The sequence below is a fragment of the Polistes canadensis genome, unplaced genomic scaffold (assembly GCF_001313835.1).
Source record: "Polistes canadensis isolate GaletaPanama2010 unplaced genomic scaffold, ASM131383v1 scaffold_26, whole genome shotgun sequence".
Taxonomy (NCBI): domain Eukaryota; kingdom Metazoa; phylum Arthropoda; class Insecta; order Hymenoptera; family Vespidae; genus Polistes; species Polistes canadensis.
In genome coordinates this window covers 162013-188942 of record NW_014569573.1, presented here as the reverse complement: position 1 = coordinate 188942, position 26930 = coordinate 162013, and the positions used below count along the sequence as shown (strand labels likewise).

Below are 26930 nucleotides of genomic sequence, written 5' to 3'. Positions count from 1 at the left end.
AAGAAGATGTAGTAAGATATTTATATATACGTATATGAAAATTGTGATTTATAGATATTACAAAAATAATATTTTTTATTAACACTTAAACATCTGGTCAATAAATGTATATTTTAAATATTAAAAGAAATAAAACTATTAAAAAAAGAAACAAAGAAACTATTTTCTATATTTATATAAAATGTGGCTATACAGTTGTTATGTCTATACAAGTTTTATTAAAAATATTAATAAATTCATGAAATCTGTGATATATATTATAGTTTCTTGGAGTATATATTTAATTACCAGACGTTCAATTGTTAATTCTATAGATTAATTTTAAATTATTTTTTAATCGCGACCCATACCCGACTCCTTATTTCTTTATTCAATTAATTTTTACGTACAAACTGTTTACTTAGAAAAACTTTATTTTATTATTGCTGGAAATGTGTGTGTAAAGAAAGATAGTGTACCTGGGATTATTGTATCCAGTCTTATCTGTGTGTATATGTGTATGTGTCTATATGATAATGTATGTTTGTGTGCTTATTTTATTACGTGTATGCTTTTTAATCATACTTTGTGTATTTATACTAAAAGTATTTAAAGTCTTTCCTATGTAATATCGTTTGTCAGTTCAATTAAAAGTAAATTTAATTTTGTTTTTATGGAGTCGGTCGCCGCATTAAAATCATCCGTCAAAAATAATTTCTTATACGATTGATTGAATTCTTTAAAGAATAAGCATTAATCTTACTATAATAATAAAGTAATGTAAAACAACATGTCCAAAAGTTAAATTCTACGTTTTTCGTATAATAGTTAATTTTGACGGATCGTTTGACGAAGCTATCCGTTGATCTCGTTGTGTCATAATTCCGATGTTACTCCTTCGTTATTTTGTGTTGGTTGGTGATCAATCAAATGAATATCATAAGAGTAGTTATATCAATTATCCCAATAATCACATTTTAATGTATTCAATTCTAGGCATTATCAATTTCATGAAGTATAAATTGACTCGTGAAAATTACAATCTTTGCAGAAATTCTATGGAAAAATAAAATCGAATTACATATTTTTATTGTAACATATAGTTTTCTATAAAATAAGATATAACTCTTCGTTTGATTTTTTCAATCTTAGTTTCATTGCACGTTTGTCTTTTTTTTTTTTTCTATGACATTCGAGAGAAATCGAAGTAATTACTAAAATTGCAAACGATCAATAAGATCGACGAAATCTTATAACCTCTCTCTCTCTCTTTCTCTATACACGGTTTTTCAAAAAACAAAAATAAATTAAAATAGAATAAAATAGAATAAAGTAAGAATTAGGATCATATAAGGTAATACTTCGAAAAAAAAAAAAAATGCAGAATTCTTTGTCCAAAGGATATCGTCGAGTTTACGATAAAATAAAGGAAACGCGACGTTTTAATGTCAAAGAAAAATTATTTAAAGTACGTTGACAGAGATTATATTGTCTATGAAATATCGTGTAAAATTTATAATATAATATGAACTATATATGATTTGATATATTTTAGAATATAACAGACGTCAAGATGATTTTAAATGGTTTATCTCCTGTTACAAGCATTGGTGGTAAAGAAATTGTCAAATTTCCGTACGAATTAACGTCAAAGATCATTCATTTCCCGTATTTACGTTATTGGCGAAAATATTGGCTCGTTAAGTGCACCACGATTACAATGTTTCTATTTATGCCTGCATTTTATAATTTTTACAAGTCTACAAAATCTAAGAATACAAAATGTCAATATAAAAATAATATTAATAATAATAGTAATCTAAAGGAGATATGCGAGCCAAGAAAAGAAATCGAAGCAAAGTCGAAAGTTTAAAATAACGAACTATGTACCTTACCACCTAATAATAATATCAAATAGAAGCAAACAAAAAGAAGATATGATAAATTATCGATAGAAATAATCGATATGAAACATTAACGTATACATTCAATGACATTTTTGTATACTTTCTAAACTATTAACTTTCGAAAGCATGAAGATAACGATTCGTAGACTAATGGTGGAATTTGTAAACACGATAAATAAGATATTAGAGTGAAGGTTAATACTATGAATTAGACAATACAATATTGTAACTGTCATTTTCTAAATCATAGAAAATGAAGTTTTTGATAAGAATAGAAATTTTTCATTTTTTTCATGAAATATTTTGTACAAAATTATCGTAACGATTAAACGTAGAGAAAAGGTATAAAAAGGAAAGAAACATATCGATTTATAAATAAAAAAAAGTAAAGAATAAAGTATATTAATTCTCATTACTTACCGGTAAACCTTCATACACATTTTTATCTAATTCTTTAGTCTGACCATTGTACCTCATTAACATCCAGACAGGATCTCTAATATTTGCGCCAAGATTTAATATGTCCCGATTATCGTATATTATTTTAATCGGTTGATTTAAATTCTGTAAATTCGATTGAAATTACTGTAGCAAAAATTAATGACAATAATAGGGTATTTAGTTTTGAAACAAAAATTTCAACTATCTTGGATCAATATAAATGTGATATAATTTTAAATTTACTTGTTGTACTTTCTTCTCCACTTTTATAATATTCGATTCATCTTCTGAATTAATTGGACTTGACGACCTTGAAGAAGATGGTGTAGTTTGATCTGATTCAACATTTTCACTAGATTCTATAGAAGGTGTTAGACTGCTAAAACCACTTGATGATTCACTATCAGTAGACGGTGAATAAGGTCCAATACCGTTAATTGCTCTCAAACCGTTATTGTACATAGCTTGTGCACCTAATGCATAGAAATGTTCTGTTTCGACGCCTGATAATGGCAATGCTAAGCTTAATGCCATTTTGTCTTTTTAATGTAATTATTTTTTTCGTTATTCTTTCCTAAAAAATGATTGAAATTTTTAATTAGTACGTATCAGCCATATATTTTTATTGTTTATTATACATTATTAATTTTCCCAAATCAAAATTTAGTTTGATCGTATTTCGTATCGAAATAGTTCCTAACAAGTACGAGTATTTCGATGAAATGTTAATTATTCGTTCGTTAAATTTGAATTAATTCGTTTTTAATACTTCGTATTATAGGATGAAATGGAAATAATATATATATATATATATATTAAAACTTACAATTAATATTCTTCTTCCTTTGACTCGTCACACTGTTGTCATAGTATCACCAACTTTCCTGAGGGTCCTTACTGTTACAATATCAACCAACAACTGAACGACAGTAGAAGTTTCTTCTTAAATAAGACAGTTCCTAATTTAATCGTTAGTCATTCCTAATGGCACTTAGTATTTCGACAAATACAGATAAACATAATCTCATTAAGCGATGGGACATCAAGATTACAAGTCCAAAAGCCAACTTTCTTTACCATAGGATTTGTTAGAAGTATTATTATTGTTTAGAATTCTAAATAGACATAATATTATTCTGTAGAAGAAGAGAAAAAATAGAAGAAACAAAAAAAAAAAAAAATAACAGATGTAAAAATTATAACGGCAATACTCGATCGGATTTCAAAATATTCTTTTCTAACTTTTTGTTCACACACGTACCTGTAACTTTTGTATTATTTATTAAGTAATATTCGAGTAAATGGTCCAAAATATTCGTATTATTGTTGAATAAGAATATTATATAACTTTATTGTATATTACGTATTATTAATCATGCAATAAAGTTATATATCATCATTTTATATATTATTTTTTAAGATTGATAATGTTAATGCATGAAATTAACGGAATTTGTCAATGTTTTTATCATGAAAATACTTTGTGTTTTTTATTTTAAAATATATTCTATTTATTTGTTTATTCTAGCACGAGCTTACTCGACATTACCGACTGTCGATGCACTTATAAATCGACAGTACAGCGATCTGTTATATCGACTGCTGCCATATAGTTTCTGGATAGAATAACACACATTATAATTTTTATTGTAAAATGTTTCCTTTCATTTTGCATGGAATATTTGAACGATATCCAATAGTTTTACGGCAAAATTTTATCTAATCACTTTTACTATTTCGTGTAACACGTTCTCGTTAATTTCAGTTGTTGGTAACTGCAGATTCCTACATAATCTATAGTAAGAAATTTTTCCATCTGCTTTTACTTCGTCGGTAAAAAAGAATCTTACATATCGACCAGTTTGGTCTTGTTTCTGGTTTTGCCCGTTAGACGATCATTGACTTGCTTGTTCAACAACGGTACAAATATTTTTACGATATGTTTAAATAATTATTAATTAACATATTTCAGTTTTCTGCAGTTATTTGAATAACACAAACTATTGTGTCGAATACTGGTTTGGGTTGTCGACGAGTCGATGAGAATAACATACGTACAATTTTTTCAAGGATTTTTTCATGAAAAAGTTACTTTTTAAATAAAAACAATATAAAACTAGCCACACACGTACAGAATTAGAAACTATATTGGAAGAATATTCATTTGTGAATGTACACGAATAACTTATATAATTTTTATGATAGTTACAAATTTGTATTAAGTCAAAATTTAATTCAGTTTCTAGGTACAAAAGATTTATAAAGAATTACAACTTTACGAGGGTATATTAAAGAAAAATCATAATTATAAATCACATCGATTAGTTCAAATATCACAATTGTTTAATGTTTAAATAATAGCAATTCAGATATTATATATTGTTCGTACTATTTCTGATATACAATTACAATATTTCAACACAACTAACTTTGGCAAGTTGTTCATATATTTCGTCGTATGTATGTGGAATATATGTATGGTATCGCATATAAAAGACAACGATGGTGTCTCTCCTTCATCGATATGATACATAAAGCATGGTCGCGTATACCGGGTGTCTGATTCGCGATGGTGACATCGTGCGAGCGAGGTACACGGTGGCCCTGGCAACGCACATGCGCCCTTCTTCGACTCTCTCGCCTCTCCTATTCCTCTCTCCGGATGGTTGAGGATTGGCTCGGAGTAACACCCCCTCATAATGGGTTCACCCGTCTGAACGGAGCTCGTGGGAGAAGAGGATAGACATATATACATATATAATATGTATATATATATGTAATAACGTATACATATGTATATATATATGTACATACATGTGGGTGTGAGTGTGGGGTGTCTATGGATATCAGTACATACTTATTACATAGAGTAAGAGAGTAAGAGAGTACGTTGAAAGAAGAGAAGGCTGTGGTTTCAGTTTAGAGTGAAAGAGAAAGAGAAAAAGAAAGAGGGAGAAAGAAAGAAATAAAGAGGGAGAAAGAGAGTGAGAGAGAGAAAGAGAGAGAAAAACAGGGAGAGAGAGAAGTAAAAAGAGGGTCAGAGCAGAGCTAAAAGAGAGATAGAGAGTGAGAGCGGTGAGAAGCGTAGGGGGTGGGGGTGAGAGAGGGATGAAGGCAACGGAAGCCATATTGATTTCCCTATGTTTCCCCGTGTTGTTACTATAGTGCCCGGTGAGGGCGCGAGGAGACGGCAGGCTCCCTCCGTCATCACCCTCTGCCACCCTCTGCCACCCTCCCTGATATCGCCATCCTCCGCGAGCTCATACTTTCTCTCTTTCTCTCTTTCTCTCTTTACCTAACAGGCGCACGCCGAGATACTCCGTTCTCTCCTCTCTTCCGGCTCATTCGCAAACTTTCCTATCCATTTTTTTCCCTTCATCTTTTTCCTCCTCCTCCTCCACCCCTTCCTTCTTTTCCCTTACCTTCCATTCCGTACCCCGTCATCGATACGCGACCGTAGACTATTATTTTCAAGCATTTTCCGCAAGGTAAAACTGCAACTCCTACGAACCTAATATTTCTTCTCTATCCTATCGCGAATTCGATCTAATTGTTCGATTAACTTTTAATTGAAAAACAAACAAAAATAAAGAACTCGGATAAAAATCTACGATTTGATCGCATTTGCGTATGTTTCTGTCTTTTTTTTTTTTTTTTTTATTAACCACAGATACGAGAATATATTTGATACGAATTATTCAGAGATTAGGCAAAATGAAATATTACATCTGTAAATTGTTTGTAACACGAAGAAAGATAGTTTGTACATAGTCGGAGTGTTTAGTTTTGGTGAAAAATGCCAGGTAGTAGGATCAGGAACACCTGGGTGGTCCGTGCACGATATCAGCTGCGTCTTTTCCCAGAAAAAAGAGGGAGAAAGAAGAAAGACAGAGATAGACGTTTCACTTTTGCTCCTTCTTCTTTTAGTAGTCCTTTTCTTTATTTCTTTCCTTTTTTTTCTTCCTTCCTTCCTTCCTTCCTTCCTTCCTACGTACTCTGTTCTCCTAGGAAGAGAAGTGGGAGGAGGGATAGTGAACCATGTGGTTGTTACCTAGTGATGCATGGCTCGGTAATAGCTACAATACAAGCAGCTTACAAGAGGGGTTCCACTTCCATTCCGCTCTCGCCGACTTGAGATTTATTGCCACGGGGCGGATTGCGGATTCCCAGATTCCCCGGTTTGCCCTTATAAATGACTCCTATTAATTGACCATGATGCCAGAGAAGGAAAAGACAATAAGAGAAACGGAACAATGCTGTTATTGTTATCGTCTTCTATTTTTTTTTGGATTTGTTTTTTTTTAGTGAACGGTGCGAGGCCGGTGCCTGAGGCCGGGGACGGGTTTTCATTCTTAAATTGTTTCTTCATTCAAATTGATTTCGATTCAATTTGACGAATTATTTTGATCAGGTTTTATAAACGTGTACTTTTATTTAATAATTGTAACAATAACGTTTTATAGTATTTGAATTGAGTATCACGTAATAGAATTGAGTGACGGAAAAGAAAAGGAAAGGGAAAGGGAAAGGAAAGGGATGAAGAATATTTGATATCTTGTCTTCTTTTTGGCTCGTGCAGAAGGCACGTGTCGAGCACGCGCGAGAAACGCAACTAGACACGCCCACCTTCTCTTGCGCGTGTATTCAAAGCCCCATAGCGGAACGAAGAACCCCATAAACGCGATCTCGGCGTCATTAAACGAGTGCTAATGCACTTAATAGCGAGCTCTCGTGCGTGCCTGCGTGAGAAAGAGAAAGAGTGGGTGGGAACGATGTGTCAAAACACGGCTGATTAGATCGACGTGACGTTGAAATAAATCATTCTAGTAAATCCCGATTTTATTTAAACGCGATCAACGTTTATTATTTCAAATCCTGTCTGTTTTATATTTTTTTTTATGTTTTTTTATTGAATATGAATAATTGTTCGAGGGTGGGGGGGGGGAGATCGATTGAAGTATGCTGTAGTTCATTCAAATAAAATCAAATGATGGATAATTTATTGCATACGAAGTAATGGCAGTGAGGAAATTATTATTGTGAACAAATATATATTCAATACTTTTCTAGATGATATATTTTTTATTCAATAATAATCAAAACGATAGTAGGTAGCTTGTTGTACATCGTTTTATGATGAAGTAACGATGAAAAAACACATATATGAAGTCATTTAATCGAATATTTTTATACGGGTACTTGAAAATAACGTAAAATAAGATTTATTCGACACAATGTTTGTTAGTAACGAGAACTTTGGAATCTAAATTAACCACGTATACGTTTCCATTTTCCACTTAACTCAGGAAATGACGTCGGTCCATCCTGAAAGGCGTTTCGTTTCGTGAAATTTATGTAAAATAATGCACACTGTTGCTCGCGATCCAACATATGTGGAGCAACGGTAGCATGGATGGGGTTTAGTAGCCTCGGGAGCTCAACGAAGCGTAATAACGTAAGATTGAAGGTCGCAGGTAACGGGCTATCCTCTTTCTCTCTCTCTCTCTCTCTCTTAAGCGTATCCTCATAACATGTAAAACACCAGAGTTTCTGGATAATAACCGGGCAGCAACTGTGTTTGTAAACTCGAAAAGCATCCCTTCTTCGTGCGGGTAATCGTTGTATATCGTTGAGAGACTCGAGAATGGGTTTAGATGGTCCGACAGTAACGGACAGGATCGGATCTAGAGACATCACCCAAGGATTTCATGAATTTATCAACCGTAACTTACCCTTTTACGTATCCCATGTAAATTTTCGGACCATAGGATAACAAGGTTTTATTTGAAAAAAAAAAAAAAAAATAAAAAAGAAAACATTATTAGTAACTTGTTCAATGATTATTATAACGAAAGTTAATATTAATTATTGTAATATAATGTAAGATTATTTATATATATATATATATATATATATATAAAACGACGAATCGAAAGTTTCGTTTAGTTGAGACGAAGAACGTGAAAATACAGAGGTCAGATATTTATCCTATATACTGTGTGTATTATTATTATTATTACTATTATTATTAAAAGACACGCGAAAATTTCTTCTTGGAAACTTTGTTCCTCGTTTTATGGTCGATCGTGTCATTTTTCGCCGATGCGGAGACTGTTAAAATATTCAAATCGACATCTGGTGGCTTCGTTCGTGCAAACGAAACCAGACTTGCTCCGTTAAGCCGGATCCCGCGTAAGTCAGGCGTGCTGAGATTCAAGAGCCTTGTTTCGTGGGATTGCCTGGCGATATATCGTACAAGCAAGAAACATATACCTAATACATATATACATACATATATATATATATATATATATATATATATATATATACATGTACCAAAGACGATCCAATTTGCTATGGTTTCTCAAAGAGTGAATGGTACAACGTTCAATTCGAATAAAATTTATTTCACGAAGAAACGAAGATGATGATGAAGAAGAAGAAGAAGAAGAAGGAATTAGAAAATTCATTTTCTCGGATGAACGATCAAAATTTGAGAAAAATGAGTTGGCCTGATGATTGCGAAAAAAACGGTGCAGATTTAGCGGAAGGAAGGAAAGAAGGAAGGAAGGAATGAAGGTAGCAAGCAGACGCGCTAGATGAACGGCAAAGGCGTGTAGGAGAAATCTCGGGGAGAGTTAAAAAATAAAAGAAAAAAAAGAAAAAGAAAAAAAAATGTAAATCTCTCGGAAGCCAGGGAGAAAAAGCTCTCTTTTAATCCACGGACCGGCTCCCTCCCGATAGACGAGGATTATGACGGCGTATCATATGGGGTCTCTCGAAAGTGAACGCAAAGTAGAGAGAACGAGCGATAGTCGGAGTTCGAGAGAGAGAGAGAGAGAGAGAGAGAGAGATGGTTCGGAGGGTGTGTGGAGAGCAAGAGGGCAGAAGTAGGGCTCCCGTGGTGCGGAGTACCGCCAAATCCACCGCAAATGCTCTCGAGTACTTCTTCTTGGTCGGACGTGAGTGTAAGGGCGACCACGAGAGCACGTGCTACTTGAAATCGGTTGGGGACTTGCGAATGCTTCTCCGAACGTTGTCTGCTTCACGAAGAGAGAACCAGAGAGAAAGAGAGAGAGAGAGAGAGAGTAAGTCTCGAGTTTCTGGTCAAGCTTAGCTAGTGAGTTAGAGTTAGCTTGGCAAAAGATTCGCTCAACGCAATCCCAAGTTTCGAGTATCATACTAAAAACTCAATATAAATCTCTTCGAAAGAGAGAGAATTTTTTTTCTTTTTTCTCCCCTTCTATCTCCCTCCCTCTCTCTTTTTAAATGTAAAACTTTGTTTTTCCAAATACTTTAGTGATATTTCTTATGTCAAAATCGGTCGATCAATTTCGATAAATCCTAGGAATATATATATATATATATATATATATATATATATATATATATATGTTTAAAACAGAAAAGACAGAGAGACAAGAGCTTGCTGAGACAGTCGTTGGAGAAAACGTGGACCGCGTATGTATTCTGGGAACGTTTCACGTAGGTAGAAACGATGTATCGTGTGGACACATATAGAGAGAGAAAGAGAGAGTAGAAACGGTATATACAATATACTATATATAGGTAGAGATAAGAGAGAGTGAGTGAGAGAGAGAGGATGGTGGAGGACGTATACACGCATCGGCGCGTATCGTAGTCCGCCGTGCGCTCGGATCGAGGTGGGCCGACGAGGGGGTTTGCCGTTGGTTTGTAACAAAATCAATAGAGGGGTGGCGCGAGAAGCGCGACGAGGGTAGGAGGGTAAGGAGAGGGGGGGGTGGGGCGGCGGGCGGTCGCGCAAGCGCGTTCCTAGCAAGACAAAACATCGGCACCACCACCACCACCACTACCACCACTACCACTAGCAGCAATAATGCTGCCACCCCCTACCAACTGAGCCCACACCACCACCACCATCATCACCACCACTACCACCACCCCTCGTAGTAGTATCCCCGTCGGCTACTCCCACCCGCTGGATGAGGCGACGGACTGCAATGGAGAGCCTCCACCTCTTTACTCCTCCTCCTGCCACCTCCTCCTACGCGTCTACGTGGCCCACTATACTTCATCCCCTTCTAACTCTCTCTCTCTCTCTCTCACTCTCTCACTCGCACGCGCACGACGATCTCGAACTCTAGGGTGGCTGTACCCTCCGAGCGAAAGCTGCTGCCATCCTGGAGCACGACGGGAAAACGACGAATTAAATCATTTTCGAAGAGAACGTTTCTTCTTCTTCATCTTCTTCTTCTTATTTTTCTTTACTTTCTTCTCAAAATCTTTCTATTTGTTCGATAGTCTGTTTCTCAACGTGTTTCATCGTCATCTTCTTAAATTCTTTAATAAAGAAAATCTAGAATAACATATACGCGTTCGATAGAATATCAAGTTTAGAAAAATAATATTCGATTTGGCGAGAAAAATAAATTTATCAATTAATTGGTTAAATTATATCTCTCAGAGAAATTCTCGGATTCGTTTAGAACAATTTTGGAAGATGATGACAATAATAATAATAATAATAATAATAATAATGGTAGAGTAATATCTCTGAAAGGAAGATAAAGAAGAGGGTTCTGTCTCGTCTCGTTGTCGGAGTACTAATAAAGTGCCATTCTTCCGCCACTCGGTCTATCTCTCACCCTTCTCTTTCTCTCTCTCTCTCTCTCTCTCTCTCTCTTTCTCTATTCTCAAAAGAGAGAAAGAGAGAAAGAGATTTGCTCGACAGACGCATATTGTTACGAAAGCGTAACTGCGCGAACCTTCGTTTGGGCCAAGAACTACGTGCCGCGCGCAGCATACGCACGCACGCACGCACGCACGCACGCACGCAAGCAAGCAAGCAAGCAACCATTATTTCACGCAGGGGCGTCGAAAACGTATTTACCGTTCATCGCGGGGACAAATGCCTTGATTTGTACCGAAAGTCACTCGAGGGGGAAAAATCAAGGGTCGCGATAAAAGCATTAGCTGCCCCGGCTAAGTGTTTTCCCAACTTGTCGTCTTCTTTCTCGTCGTCCACTTTCTCTTTCCTTTAGATATTATTTTTTTTTCTCTTTCTCTTTCTTTAATATCGACAACTACTTCGTAAACGAACGATCACAAATTTCTTATATTTTTCTTCTGCATGTATTTCTTCCCTTTCTTCCCTTTCCATTTTTTTTTAATTTTCTTTTCTTTTATAGACTTCGAGAGAACATTTTTAGTGGGTGGGTGGGAACTAATTCTTCTCACGTTTGAAAACATTTTGTATTAATCTTATAGTATAACACTCTTCTGTTATAATAATATAATAATTAGATAAAAAGCGTGTGGTATATAGAAAGAAGAAAAAAAAGGGACATTAACTCGTTCCTTTTTAAAAGGTCGACGATCTCCCGAGACCGACAATGTTAAAAGATTAGTCTGTCTTTCGTTAATTAGTTCAAATATTTAATTGTACGAATAAAACGTGAAATATATATATATATATATATATGTTTTAACGGAGAAAGTTCGTTACCGAGTTTTCGATTAATATTGACTCATTCCACATTAAGGGTACAGTTTAATTATTTATTGCTTAATACGTCAACGTTAGATTTCAATCGATTCGTTTGCTAATTATTTATACGTAATTTAGTTCGTTATAATTCGAACAAGAGAGAGTGAGAGAGGGGAAGGAAAGTTCGATGCATTTAAATAATAATAACAAAAACGTAAGAATTAAACGATTCGCATAATAATTGAGTTTACGAAGATGAACGAAAAGGGGGAAGATCGAACTAGGAGATTCCGACGGTTGCAAGAATGCAAAGTCCCGTTGAGGAACAAAGGGTGCCGATTAGTGAAAGTGCGAGAGAGTGATAATGCGAATGAGGCGAATAGAAATAGATAAAAGTAAGTGAAAGAGAAAGGAAATAGAGATGTTGAAGTTCGGTGATAAAGAGAAAGAGAAAAAGAGATAGATAGAGAGAGTGAGAGAGGGTGCGGGAGGGAGGGAGGGAGGAGACAGAGAGATAGGGACCTCGTCGTTTGACAAAGGACGACAGAATCTCTTTGTTCTCGCGGCTCAACGGCTTCGCTCCGTGGCCGCGATGTTTTGTCAAGGTCACTCATTCACCCCCGGTCCCCCTCCGCCGCCGTCACCGTCACCGCCACCGCCGCTGCCTGTTGCCCGTTTCATCCCTCTTTTGCGCCTCTCGACGTCGTCTTTACGATTACACGCGTTATTCCCGGTTTTTTTCGCTCTCCCTTTTTCTTTTTCTTTTTTTTTTTTAATAGTTTAACACAATTTTCTCGAACACTTTTTTCCTTTTTTTAACTTTCTTTTTCTTATCTTTTTTATATTTTTTTTGTTTTCTTCTTCTCCTCTTCTCGTTGAGAGTGTGTTGTTCAATACGCGTTCAGTAAACGTTCTAATAAAATACGAACGAATAAAATTAAATCCTATTTCATTTCTTTCCACTCTTCGTAATCTTCTAATTCTAAGTACACAGCAGTCGAGACAATGGGGTAGGAGATGGAACGGTTTACATAAAGAAGCGCATCCAACGGTGCGGTTTTATTTTGTAAAATGAGCAGGAACGAGAAGGAAGAGGAAGAGGAATAGGAGGAAAAGGAGAAGGAGGAGGAGGAGGAGGAGTATCTTTGGAGGCGGCAAAATATGCTGCCATTCATTCTTGAATCGTCGAAAATGCGAAGTCGACTTTTTCACTTAGAAAAGTGCTTCCCCGAGTAGTAGTAGTCCATCGCGTTGATGCTTACGCGTGGCGTCGTGCTCGTTTCGGGGTCTCTTTTGCTTTTGTATGCCGAGCGACTTTAGCCTTCGCGTATGAATGGAATTTTCAGAGACCTAGGATATCAGTGCACGTGCATGTATATATATGTGTGTGTGTGTGTGTGTGTGTTGGTTGTAGGTAGGCGACGAGAGGGCCCCTCTCTCTTCACATCCTCGCTTGACTCCTCTTCTTCTTCTTCTTCTACTTCTACTTTTTCCTTTTTGTACTCTTCCTCCTTTTTGTACTCTTCCTCCTTTTCCTCCCCCGTTCCCTACCCCCCTTCTGCCCCTCTCCTTTCCTTTTCCTCTACTCCTCTTTTACTTCTTCTCAAGTTTGGCTTCTTTCTGTGCCCTGGACGAACGCTCTCCATTGTCGGCTTGGACTCAATGGATGACGTGGGAGGGATAAGGCCACGGGATAGGAGGAGGGGCTGCTTGTCGTTGTAGAATTGCACCCCCGGTCACTTGAAAAGGAAATGAGCTGCCCTCTGCAGGACCTACCTCAACCGAAAAGAAGTCACTGGAACGACTCTGAAGGGTAGAAACTCTTATTCCGTCAACTGACCGACGCTCGTTTCCGATTTTCGGTCTTGGAATATTCTATTTTTCTTTTTTTTCTTTTCTTTTCTTTTTTTCTTTACTACGTAATTCTCGATTTTATGTTAACGTTTAATGCCAAAGTAACATAAGTACAAAATGTTCATTACTTTCTAACGAAAGTTCAAGTAATTGTTCTATATAAAATGTAATGATATTAATTAATGTTACATTTATTTTTTGTGTTATACTCTTTAACGATAATTTCATGTCCTAATATCTAGCGAGAAATTATTGAGACATAAATTTATATCATTTTTATAATTAACAGTTCATCATGCATACGTATTTGCTTAGATTATTCCTTATCGTTGATGTAATTTCTAGGAAATATTCTGTTTTACGATAGAAAGATATCGTTGATCGTCGGATATAAGGTGGAAAGTGAGAGTGAAGATGAACGAGTGTAAGATGGAAGTCGTTTGGTGAAAATTCCTTTGTCCCTGGTTCGTCGTTTGATGTCTCTCATCCCTGCGTGTGCCCCTGTTATAGTCGTTGGATTCTCCTTAAAACAAGACAACGTTTATAAGCAAGACAAACGTTGCCGGATTGTCTTGCGAACGATGAGAGACTACGATGGGCACGAACGGGTTCGATAAATGAACCTTTTTCTTTGATCTTTTTCTTTACATCTTCCATGGTCGCGTGGCCAGACAAAAGGTTTGGAAGGGAGAGCATGAAACGCTCAATGGAATAATGAAAAGAAATCCGACTTTGAGACGAATCTTAGATTCGCCAGGTGCAAGATCTATGTATATGTGTGTGTATGTGTTTGTATGTATATAGATATATAAGTATATGTCTTTTATAGTACAAGACTCTATAGAATATATCTTGGAATTCGTAAAGATCCTACCGAAGGATCGCAGCCATTCAATTTTCACGCCACCTACGATTTAAGTGACTCAAGTTTAAAGCTTTTTTCCAGGTGTTACTACCAGTCCAGCGAGTACCTTGCCATTGTCATTTAGGTATTTTTTTTTTCAGAGAGAAAGAAAAAAAAAAGTATAATGTAGTTATGATAGGATCTAAGAAGCTAGGGAGTGTATTGTACGTTTAATGAGCATATAGAGACAACAAAATCAAAATGTGAAATAACTTGTATATAATATATATATAAAATTGTTATCGTTTATAGATGATTAATTTTTTCTTTAGAGAAGATCTAAACAAAAAATGTGATAATAATAAAAGAAATCCAATAATGAATATCTTTAAAAGAGATATTTCACATAAGGAATATTAACTTACGATTAAGTCAAAGTTTAGATAATGGATATACTACAAATGTTTGAAATGATTTTAGTATATATAATAATAGTAGGTGGTAGAAAAAGATCGGTGTATTCGATGACGCATCAAAGTTACGAGAGCTGGAGAAAAAAGAATCGACTTCCTTTTCTCCGTTCGGAAGATAACGAGGCGTGGACCCAAAGTGACACCTGAGGTGTCGAGGTCGTGACACGTTACGAGGGTAGCCGTGCCAGACATCCATCACTTCTTTGTGTCCTTGCCGAGTGACACCTGGTTCTTCGTCTCCCTTCAGTACCGCACACCCCTCCATTTCTTTTCATTCCTTATCCATCGTCACGGTGGCCGCAGAACCACCCCCGAAAAGCGTGCTGCTGCTGCTGCTACAGACCCGCCATGCTAGAAAAGCAAACACAACGTAGACGACTACCAAAAGATTCAGATAATCGTTGAATTATAGATCCTAGATCATTTTATTGATGATCCAAGAATTTTTTTCTCTCTCACTCACTCTCTTCCTCCTGACATCTTTTCAAAAACTTTTACAAATTATCTTTTGCATCTAATCACGCTTGCATTATACTATGTAATTTTGTGACCTTAGTTACTCCGCTACTTATAAAATTCACAAAAAAAAAAAAGAAAAAAGTAGAAGTTGCAATTTCATTCAGAAACGTATCATTTTGATGCGATCGACCTATCGACGACTACCGCAATGACAAATGTTTTCAATTTTGTATACAACGCGACTGGAGTAATCGATTTCGAACATTACCAAGCAAAAATCATTGACGATCCTTTCGGCAAATACTTTTGACGGCGAGATCCCTTTGGAAAAAAAAAAAAAGAAAAAAGAAAAAAGGAAGAAAGAAAAATATTCTAATAATCGACGTACGAATGATATATTTTACTTCCCTTTTGGGCTAACTAAAAGGAACTTATTAAAATATCACGTGCCACGATGCGACGATAGGATATTGTGCTTTTTACTGGAAGGACGGATTCTTCCGTAAGTCGAATTCAAAGGAATCACCGTGTCATTGTATCGCGTTTGGAAATCATGTCTTTCGAAGTGGAACAACATTCCGAAGGGGGAATTGGGGCGAGGGGTGGTAAGATATCTCATCTTTTGAGATTTTATTTTCAACTTGAGATTATTTTTAACGAAAGCCGGACTCGTGCCAGATGATGATTCGTCGTTTATCGGTGATCGGATTTATGTCGACAAAAATTTCACGGTTCGACTTCGTTGACGGAAAAAAAACAACAAAACGAAAAAAATAAAAAAAGGTAATACATTAACCGGTCAAGAAGTTGAAGCAAAAAGAAAGAATGAGGATCGATAGCGCAAGCGTGCTCGAAACTTTTCCCCGTCTACATCGTCGGGAAGAAGAATATCCAGGTGTCAATCCGTTTTGGTACTTCCTCGGGGACCTTCATAATTCAACTCATCAATGGTTAGTAGGGTACCCCGAAAGCAGGTGACCCATCATTTCTCGTACGATCGAAAAATCCAAGCTGACTCCGTGGCGGTAGTAGCAAAGATGACGATACTTTGTGAAAGTTCAAGGGTGGGGGAGGGACAGTTGGTCACACTGGCAGAATGAATTTTCCAAGGTTTCTTTTCTGCTAAAATTCTTTTACGAATTAGGATCGTTTAGATGCATCAACTGTAAAAAAAAAGAAAGGGTTAACGCGCAGACAGGGATCCACGAAAATCCATCTTTCGAAAACACATTTTTCAAGAAGGAAACGAAAGAAGAAGAAGAAGAAAAAAAAACAACTAAGAGGGGGAACACACAAAATGTTTGAAGAAGGTATTTTCGAGATTCGCTTGTCTGCGACTAAGGGAGATACGAGCAAAAAATAAATAATTACTCTATTTTATCTTCCTTTTTTTTTTCTTAATAAAAATAATATTAGAAAGATCGATATTCGGTGTCGACATGGCGCGTCGTCGAGGAATAGGAAGAAGGAGTAGAGTAGGAAGGAAGGAAGGAAGGAAGGAAGGAGGTGAGTGTTGATGAAGAAGAAGGTGATCGAGGTGGAGGTGAAAGCGGAGAGGAGAGGAGAGGAGAGGAGAGGAGAGGAGACGACACCTCTCATTAATAACCGGTGACTCGGCGTTTATATAAATAAATCGCACGCGGTCGCAGGCACTCACCTGCGATTCGGTCGATCGTTCAGAAGGCTGACGTGAAAGAAGGCATACCTACCACCACCACCACCACCCCCCCTTCCCCCTAATACCTCTTACCCTCTTTTCTATACTCGATCCATCCGTTGCCCCCTTCGCGTTTGCCCTCGTTCATCCATCCTCTTACTCCTCCGCTTTCGTCTTCTCCATCACCGTACAGCCCTCTTATCCTCTCATACGAACTCCTCAATCGGAATTCCAAAGGCACTAGAGCAAAGCCCTCTCTCTCTCTCTCTTTCTCTTTTTCTCTCTCTTTTTCTCGAGGGCAGTACCTAGAGAGTAGAGTTCATGAATGCCCAGGACCCCGATGCTGCTGCTGCTTCTCGGTCATTTATTTCGGCGGCCGTGTGCTATCCCCGAAATGGCCGAATGAATGCACCGGCAACTGCACCAGCAACTGCACCCCCGCGGCCTTGTCTCGCTTAGCTCTGCTCGACTCCCAACCCAACGAACGACTCGAGATCGTTCTGAAAATCGAGGTCGAGGGCCCACCACCGACCGACTCCCTTCGCAAAACCCTTCCTATCCGACTTCTCTCTTTCTTTTTCTTCCTTCCTTCCTTTCTTTCTTTCTTTTTTCTTGCCCACCCCCTCTTTCTATACTACCTCTGCTCCATCTTTATTTTTTTATTTCTCTCTTTCCTTCCATCGTTCTTGGATTTCATCGCATTCGCATAGGCGAATCCCTCTCCAAGTGTCGAGCCTCCAAACGAACGAACGAACTTGAAAGGGACCTCAAGCTCCCTTTTTTCTTTTCTCTATATTCTTTCGATCTTTTCTTGATCCTTACCACAAGCTACGATCCCTACGAATCTCGTCCGCGATTTAAAATCGAAAATAAATGTTCGAACAAACGAAACGGATAAACGGAAGTATATACGAGCTTTAAAAGGATGACGATGACGATGACGATGACGATGATGACTTAGGTTAAGAGAGAAATATCGTGAAATGTCTTTTGTATTTACCTTTAGGGGAAAATTCGTCGAAAGAAACCGCGTGAATTTTCCAAAGCAACAACGAAACTAACATTAAAACTATCTTTCCGACGGGATGGATGCTTCTTTCTCTCGTATAACCGTGCAATAAAACTTGCCCGTTCTCGCAAATGGGCAAACTTTATACTTCGAAGGCCTTCTTCTTCTGCTTCTTCTTCTTCTTCTTCTTTCTCTTCTCACGAGGACAACGAGAGACTCATCCTTTTTTTTTTCTTCTCTCCTCGCGAGATCCTCTCCTTCGTTCGTTCTCTCTTTAAACTTCGTCCAACGACAATTATTAGTTTTTCTTTTTTTCTTTTTTATTCTCTTAACTCTTAAAAGCAAAAAGAAAAGAAAAAACAAGTCGCCGGGGCGTTAAGGGAATTTATAAAATTGTGTATACTAGAGAGAGGGCAGCTAATTTGTGACAGCCCTTGTCCTCTCGTCGATCGATTTTTTTTTCTTTCTTTCTTTCTTTCTATCTCTCGCTTTTTTCTTTTTTCTTTTTTCTTTTTTACCGCTTAGCAGGATAACGGGATCTAGAAAAAGCAAATGACTCCCTTTGAGAATGCTTATTGGGGCACATTAAAACGCTACGCTCGGATTCGTTAAGAAGAAATTTACAATTTTTATGAGATTCCGCTACGTTAAACATTCGTTCTTTTTTTTTTTCTTTTTTTTTTTTTTTTTTTTTTTTTTTTTTTTTTTTTTTTTTAAAGAGGAAAAAGGTGAAACAACAAACACGTCACGGAATCCCTTTATCGTCGGATCTCTCTTTCTCTCTTTTTGTACCACTGTTTCTTTACTTTTCTTTACTTATTTTTCGCGATACTCGAACTCACATATTNGGGGCACATTAAAACGCTACGCTCGGATTCGTTAAGAAGAAATTTACAATTTTTATGAGATTCCGCTACGTTAAACATTCGTTCTTTTTTTTTTTTTTTTTTTTTTTTTTGAGTTGTTCTTTTTTTATACTTTTACAAAATTTCGAACGGGGGTGCATCGTTCGATCCCTTTATCGTCGGATCTCTCTTTCTCTCTTTTTGTACCACTGTTTCTTTACTTTTCTTTACTTATTTTTCGCGATACTCGAACTCACATATTATACACGTATATGTTACCATCGAATCGAAGTGACTTCGTGCAAAACGGATACGAGGAGAAGGGTGGAGTTGACTGGATCGCACCGTAAAATATTTAACGAGGCAGTTTCACCGTGCGTCTTTGTAAACGCTATGAATATAGCAATAAAATATATTATATGACGTATATAATATACTACATAGAAGAGAGATAAGTATAACGTTCGTATATAAATTCGTTCGTTTTTTCTTTATATTTTCGAGATCGATTCCGGATAGTTCCTTTATTTTTATCTTCTCAATTCTATCATGATTCTTTGAAAATATCATAAAAGTAGGTACTCAAAGTATAGTATAGGTAATTTCTCGTAATACATTAACGTAATATTATATTTCATTTCAACTTACCTCTCTTCTTCTTCTTCTTCTTCTATTACCGAATAACAATTTTTATTCATTTCCTCGCGTTTCCTTTAGGTAAATCTTATCTATCATAAAATCACGTCGGTCGTTTTCCCTGATACACAACCTTTTATCTCGACTGTTTCAGAGGAATCGCACGATCTGCGACTTGTTGCAGCCTGTCCATAACGTTTCCTCTTCCTTACACGGTGAGTAAGCAAACGTATTTTCTCGTCCTTCGTACCTTTTGTTCTACATTTCTCTATCTTGCTAAGGTAATATAGTTCTAATGCTGACGTCACTAGTATCATATAGAAATTCGATTTAATATTAATACCATCATATTTTATTTTTCTCTTAAAAAACATTCCAAACAAAACAATAAATGTGCGAACACCTTGACTTACATCTGTAATATCCTTTCAACAACAAAAATACGACGCAAGAATCGTTGTTTTTATATTTCGTTTTTTTAATAAATTAAATAATTCGAGATCGAGATGCAACGATGTTCCCTCTTAGAAAAAAAAAAAAGAAATAGAAAAAGAAAAACCTATATTTTTAGCAAATAATATTCTTTCTCATCCTCTCTTATGAACAAATAGAAGAAAAAAAAGGCAGGAGAAAGAAAAGGGACGTGGGGCAGGGGTTTGGGGGAGGATGAAAAAAACGTAAGAGAGGAAAAAAGAAAAGAAAACAAAAAAAAAAGAAAAAAAAAGTGACGAGGAAGGAGTAGAGAGTTGGTAACCAGACTCGATCGCGATGCGCTCGAACGAGGTCGGTCGGTTGGTGTCGTCGAACGAAAAGTGACTTTCTCGTCACGATTCTCGAAGCGCGTGATCCGCGCCACGCCCGTTGCACATAATTATGCAGAAACGCGCGCGCGTCCGTGCAAACGCTTGCCAGAGGCGTGCACCCGGTAAGATTTAATACGATATTTCGTTCTGTCTCTCTTTCTCTCTCTCTCTTTCATACATACACAGAGATACGTGCACGTTCGCGAACATAAATATATACATAAATACGTAGATAGATAGATATAATACACACACACACACACATACATAGACGTAGTCTGTTTCTCTTTGGACCTCCAGTCCTCTCTTCTCCTCTCCTCTCCTCTCCTCGAGGCATTTCCAAGCCCCGAAAAGCCTCTTCTTGTCGTCGTCATCATCGTCACAGTAGTAGTAGTATTAGTAGTCGTAGTCGTTCGGTAGTAGCGCGCGCGGTGCAGTAGCAGAAGAAGGGCGATGAAGGAAGAGGAACGGCGGGAGGGATAGGGGGTGGGAGTAAGGCTTTGGGAGGATGGTGGAAGAGAGGAGAGAGCATCCCTCTCGCTGTGGCGTCACCTCGAGGGCCCAATTAGCGCCAGCACGAGTGTCATTCCGCCGCGGTTTCCGCATACTGCCTGTGCCTGCCTGCCGCCTGCCTGCCTGCCTGCCTACTTGCTGCCGTTGACTGGCGTTTTCTACGCTTTCCTTTCCTTTCGCCAACGTAGAATCCTCTCTCTCTCTCTTTCTCTTCTATGTGTGTCTTCACTATATTTTTATATATATATATTTGTGTCTGTATCTACATGTAGACTCTTGCACACAGAGAGTTAAAGAGAGAAAGAGAGAGAAAGAGAGAGAGAGAAGGAAGTAGCGTCAGGTAGATTTTCAGCGCCCTTCGTCGAGGCTCGTCCATTTCTACTAGAGCTTTCCAAGCTCTCTTTTCCCTTACCAGGCATCCCCTCCTCCCTCCCACCCCAGAGCATTGCTTTTCTTCCTTTCTTTCTTTTTTCATCCTTCAGCCAGCCGGCACTGCCTCGTCTTCGCCGTCGCGCATTATCCAATTTTCTGGCAGATATTTCGCGATATAATAATTGGGCATTCAGCGCCGGGCTGCTTCTCCAACTCCTCCTCCTCCTCCTCCTCTTCCTTCTACGCCAACCCTGTACTTCCTCCTCTTCCTATTTATCTTTCTCCTTCTTGCTTTCGCGTTAGTTCGTGTTTCTTCTACTACTTGAAGCAGGAGAATCGTTGAATTATATTTTCAACGCGGGCGACGTCGGAGATTGCGAGAGATGTTGGTGGTAGTGATGGTAGTGGTGATGGTAGTGGTGGTTGGTAGTGGTTGGTGGTGGATGGTGCCACTACCGATGGTAAAGGGGCAACGAACGAGGGCGAGAGCTCCAATGGAAACGTTTTCTATTAACGTAGAGCACCGCGATGGATAGACGGGGGTTCGGATACTTCGTCCCTTCTTACCCTCTCTCTCGCGTATTTCGCTCATTCACTCGCTGCTTATTTCCGTAACGACACTTTAAGCAACGTTAATTATTGTCGGCGTAATGAGCCCGCCTCGAGTGGTCCAAGATGCACATTTTCCTTTCCCTCCCCCTCCCCCCACACCGTCCCCGTTCCTTTCCTCTTTCCTTTCTTTCCCTCTTTCTATCTCTCGTTTTCTTTTTTTTTCTCTTTCTTTCTTTCTTTCTTTCTTTCTTTACCTTTCTATCTCTTTTCCCTTCATTCTATGCCAAGAAGAAGAAGAAGAAGAAGAAGAAGAAGAAGAGTGCCAAAGGGTGTCTCCTCCGTCGTCCTACGGGATATCTTGGGAATCTGCATCGCTGCGTCTTCCACGAAGGTGATCTCGTTAAGGGACTCCTTGGTTTTTCTCGCTCGGCGCCTTCTTGTTAGTACGTCTCAACAACTTCGTTTCCGTCGATTTCTCTCTCTCTCTCTTTTTTTCTCTCTTTCTTTCTCTCTCTCTGTTTCTCTTTTTTCTTGCTCTTATTTCTACTTCGCTTACTCATCCACCATCCGTGGATTTCAGATACGAGGAGATGAGCCTTACGAGATAATTTACGATATAACTTTATTCTCCTTTGATCGTAATCTCGTGTAATTCATCATACATACATATTGTATTAAATATATACGTATACTCGTAGTTGATTAGATACATCATTTTGTTTTCATTCGCGTTAACGCGTCATGTAAAAAAAAAATAGAAAAGAAAAAAAAAAGAAAAAAAGAAGAAAGCAAATTATTTTCCATACATAACCAATCCCGTCGTTGTCGTATATATCACATTTACAAGCGTACAATATTTTGACGCGGATCATTGTACGTAGTTTTCCATCGCAGCTACGAGTAATACTTAATCTTTAATCCATATCCAAGAAGCAATATGAAATAAGGATGAGGGGGAACGTTTTAAAAAGGGATACCACCATAGGCGACAATGCAAAGATTATCCTTCGTTTTCTTTTTAACGATCTTTCATTCGTTCGTTCATTCGTTCGTTCGTACGTTTTGGTATCCGTTCGGTTGGGTACGATAGAGATTTCTTCTTTCTTTGGTAATACGAAACAGGCACTACCTACACCCCACTACGAGGTTAACGTGAAATATTATTTTCTCATCGTAGGAAAACGGGAACTTTAAACACCGTACGAAAAGTTCATTCTTTTTCTTTATATTTTTCTTTACCCTTCCTTCATTCGCCACATCTTTCCCTCCCTCTATCATCCTCCCTTTTAGATCCTTAGGGCTTATTTCTTTCTCCTTGGAGTTACAGTACAGACGATAACAATAGAGAACCGACTCTTTCCTTCTCTATCTCTCTTTCTCTCTCTCTCTCGCGTCTTCAACCGTCGATCATCCTTAGACGGATCGCGTTTTATCGTTATTATCCAAACTATTTTTATTCGCATAAGAATGAGAGACAGATAGAGAGAAATCGTTCAAACGAATTAGACAAAAAAATATTGTATATAAATATTACCTATCTATCTACTACCTATCGATCAATCTTATTCGATATAATAAATTCCCGAACGACTTCGAGTTATCTCGTTATCTTTCAATGAACCGTTTTCCCTTTCGATCAAATCCTGCGAGATAAAAAAGAAGAAGAACAAATAAACAGTATAAAACAAACGACATAAAATAAAATAAAATAAATTAAAATAAATTAAAAAAGAAAGGGGGCAAAAGAGAGAAAAACAAGTGGGATGGAAAGATCGGGGTGTAGGGGTGGCGAGGGGAAGAGGAAAGAGGAAAAAAGAAGAAGGAAGGAAGAAAAAGAGAGAGAGAGAGAGAGAACTCGTAAAAAAGAGTTGAAGTAGCTCGAAGTGGGAATCCACAATGGCGTCGTTAGGCCCGGCACCAACGGCGACAACTCTTTCCCGTTACGGCCGCGTACCGAGTGTCATTCAATTGCACATCCCAATTAAATAACAGGCAAAAGGGCGACGTAGCGTCGTGGAGCGTCGCGGAGGCAGCCATCTACGACGCCCCTAATTGCGAGCCTCGATGAGGTTTTGCCGGTGCTGTTGGTGGTGGTGGTGTAAGAGAACGACGACGAGAGATAAACTCGCTTTCTATCTTTTTCTTTCTTTTATTACTTTATTTCTTTCTTTCCCTTTTCTCTTCCCTCTCGACAAGCGAAACCTGGAAAACTTTTCGAATCTTGCGAGAAGGGTCGTTCACGACGAACGATTACTCGATCGTGTGTTTTTTTTTTTTCTACGTCGGTGTGTGATAAATGCAAGCACGACGTACTACGGGCCCTTTTTTCTTTTTTTTTTTTTAACATTTGTAGATAACTTTTCTAGGGCACAACTCTTTTCCAACTCGCCTCGTTTTAATTAGCGAACATGAATTCATTTTTATTAATATATATATATGTGTGTTATTAACAACATTTTTATTTGCAATCGTCTTTTTTTTTTTATTACAGAGCTAAAGGATATCGTTAAGATATTCGAGATTTATCGTTTGTAATTAGATAATATTTATAAATTCTAAAGAATATATTTTCCTATGTGTATCTCTAGTTGTTCTAGGGATAAGAATATTTCAATTAAAGTAACAAAAACGACGGTAACATTGAAAATATATATATATTATTATATCAATGAGTATGATCGTATTTGTTATATATAAGCTAGGTAAATATCTTCTAACTCGGATATTATTAAAAAGGTAACATAATTAGTAGAGGCAAACGAACTAATTACCAGAATGCGAAAGAGGACGGTTCGTTGGTGACAAAGAGAAGATTCCCGGTTCTGTCTCGGTCTTTCCCTCTGCGTCCATTCTTCTTCTTCCTTCAGGCACTCAATCTCTCTCTCTCTCTCTCTCTCTCTTTCTTTATTTCTTTCTCTTTTCGTTTCTCTACGACGCAACTGGAAAAACGTTGGTCGTCGATGCAGTCGTAGAAACGAAATGCCGAGCTCGACGAAGACGACGACGACGACGACGACGACGACAGAAACGAATTTTCCAAGAATCGAAATGTTAATTAAAGGCTCTTCTCACCGGGTGAAGTAGATAAAAAGGGATGAAGCAGACGACAGGATGCACTACGGGAGGATCGGGAGAGGGTAAATCCTCAGGGACGTGGCTGCGACGGGCCTTTTCATTTCTATTCCATCGCGAATACGTTTTTAGTTAATTTTAAGTATCTTCCATTTTCGAAATATTATTATACAGAAGAAAATAGAACGATAATATCTATCGATATAAATTGAAATAAATTTAAAGCTTTTTCGTAATAAATCATGGTATCTCGTTACTTATTCTAATTAAAGGTAATCCTATTAATTGAAAAGTATAATCAAAAACGAATCATTTGTGTTTTGTGTCAAATAGAATGAGATAAATCTATCGGTTTGGTACATTTTCAATTATACAAAGGGAGATGATCTGTCTTTGAAGATAGTTAGGTAGGTAACCATGAATCAAAGGACATAGTTGTCCTTGTCTTTTGGCGATTGTGAACGAGCTCGACTAGTTACAGCCCTGAGAGTGAACGCGGTAAGAGGTGGAGGATGAACGGGGGCAGGAACAGGGGGAGGATTCGCGGGCGTCGGATGCTGCAAAATGGAAGCGGCCGTAATTAGTATACGCGTCCGCACGTTATGCACGCAACGGCACTCGCTTCGCAACCAACCCTCTGTAGTCGTCGAGGCGACATGGAGGACAGAGTAGAAAGCTTGGAAAAGGGTAAAGGGGTGGGCGTATGCACGCGCGAGAGGAAGAAAGGGGGGAACTGGAGTTCTCCCGGTGTTGGTGTTGCAATTCGCACTTATGTTCACCAAGTACTACTACGTTGCTGCACCGGTGCATCGAGCCGTGCACCACCGTTCTGAGCTACCGAGCTAACTCTTGCTGCACCCGACACACGATATCATCTCACGTGGTATTTCGAGTCATCTTTCTTTTTTTTTCTTTTTTTTTTCTTTCTTCTTTTTCGACAATTTGTCAAAACAAAATAACACGTAGATTTTATTTCTGTCAATACTTTGAAGAAATATTCAAGAGAGAGAGAGAGAGAGAGAGAGAGAGAGAGAGAAACAAAAATTTTATTAAATAAGAAGTATAATAATTAGAGATTTTACGGTAGTATATATTATAGGTTTATAATATTTTTAACGCTGATAACACTGATACGCACAATAGGAAGCACTTTGCATAAAGATCTACTCGATGAAGAATCACCATGGATTCTTATTACTTCATTTTCACCCTCGTGAATCGAGGATTTCGAGCTGAAAAAATGTAGCTCCTTAATAAAAGTGGAAAACTCATTAAAAAGCTGCTTCCTACCTACCTACCTATCTACCTAACTTGCCCTTCTTGTTTGAGCCCTCTCGATTGCTTGTGAATCGAACGATTTGACAATTTCCTTCGATCATATTTGAAAATGACAGCGGAGAAGAAGAGCCCATAAAAAAGTATATACTTGAAAGAGCATAAGCAGGCGGGGGTTATAAAAGTGTAGCGATCTCGTTCGAAAAAAGTCATCGTCACCCAATCTCCCCCACCCCCCTGCTTTCCTTCTCCCTCTCTCTCTCTCTCACTCTTTCTTCTTTTTTTTTATATTTTTTATTTTCTAGGGGAACGCGCCGAACATAAATCAATCTCGTGTTTCGTATCATTCAACGTCAGGCACAATCGCAAACTCATCTCAAAGCGATAAGGGCGGTCGGTCGGTCGGTTGGTTGGTTGGTCGGTCGATCGTCATCGTTATCGTACCGCGAATCCTTTCTACAAAAAAGAAAGAAGAAAATAAAAAAGATAAAAAAATAAAAGGAAGAAAAAAAAAAGGCGAACGTTATTCCTCCCTTTTTTCATTCTCGAATCATCGAACCGAGACCGTATCTCTCCTTTGACAAACTTCTTTCTTTCTTTCCTCTCCCTTTTTTTCCCTCCCTTACTCTTTCTCTCTCTTTCTCTCTCTCTCTTTCTTTCGTATCTTCATAATCTCTTCCTCTGTTGGCCACAGAACTCGAGCGTGCGACAATCGGCTTGTGCGAAATTAGCTCGCGAGCTAATTATCGTCGCGTTCGCGACAAACCACG

General features: G+C 37.8%; 2 protein-coding genes across 2 annotated transcripts in view; one reads left to right on the top strand and one right to left on the bottom strand.

Annotated features, from left to right (window-relative positions):
• LOC106783818 overlaps positions 1–3413 on the bottom strand; it is a 3705-nt gene extending 292 nt beyond the window's left edge. Inside the window, exons 1-3 of the mRNA XM_014742713.1 lie at positions 3154–3413; positions 2571–2901; positions 2307–2450 (exon numbers count right to left, since the gene is read on the bottom strand). Of these exons, the coding sequence (XP_014598199.1) occupies positions 2307–2450; positions 2571–2861 (435 nt within the window). The 5' untranslated portion in view covers positions 2862–2901; positions 3154–3413. The remainder of the gene's footprint in view (positions 1–2306; positions 2451–2570; positions 2902–3153) is intronic.
• Positions 1–26930, top strand: part of LOC106783825 (transcription factor SOX-2-like) — a gene marked incomplete at its 3' end in the record, with an annotated part of 217471 nt that overhangs the window by 36949 nt on the left and 153592 nt on the right. The window contains 1 exon segment of the mRNA XM_014742725.1: positions 19728–19788.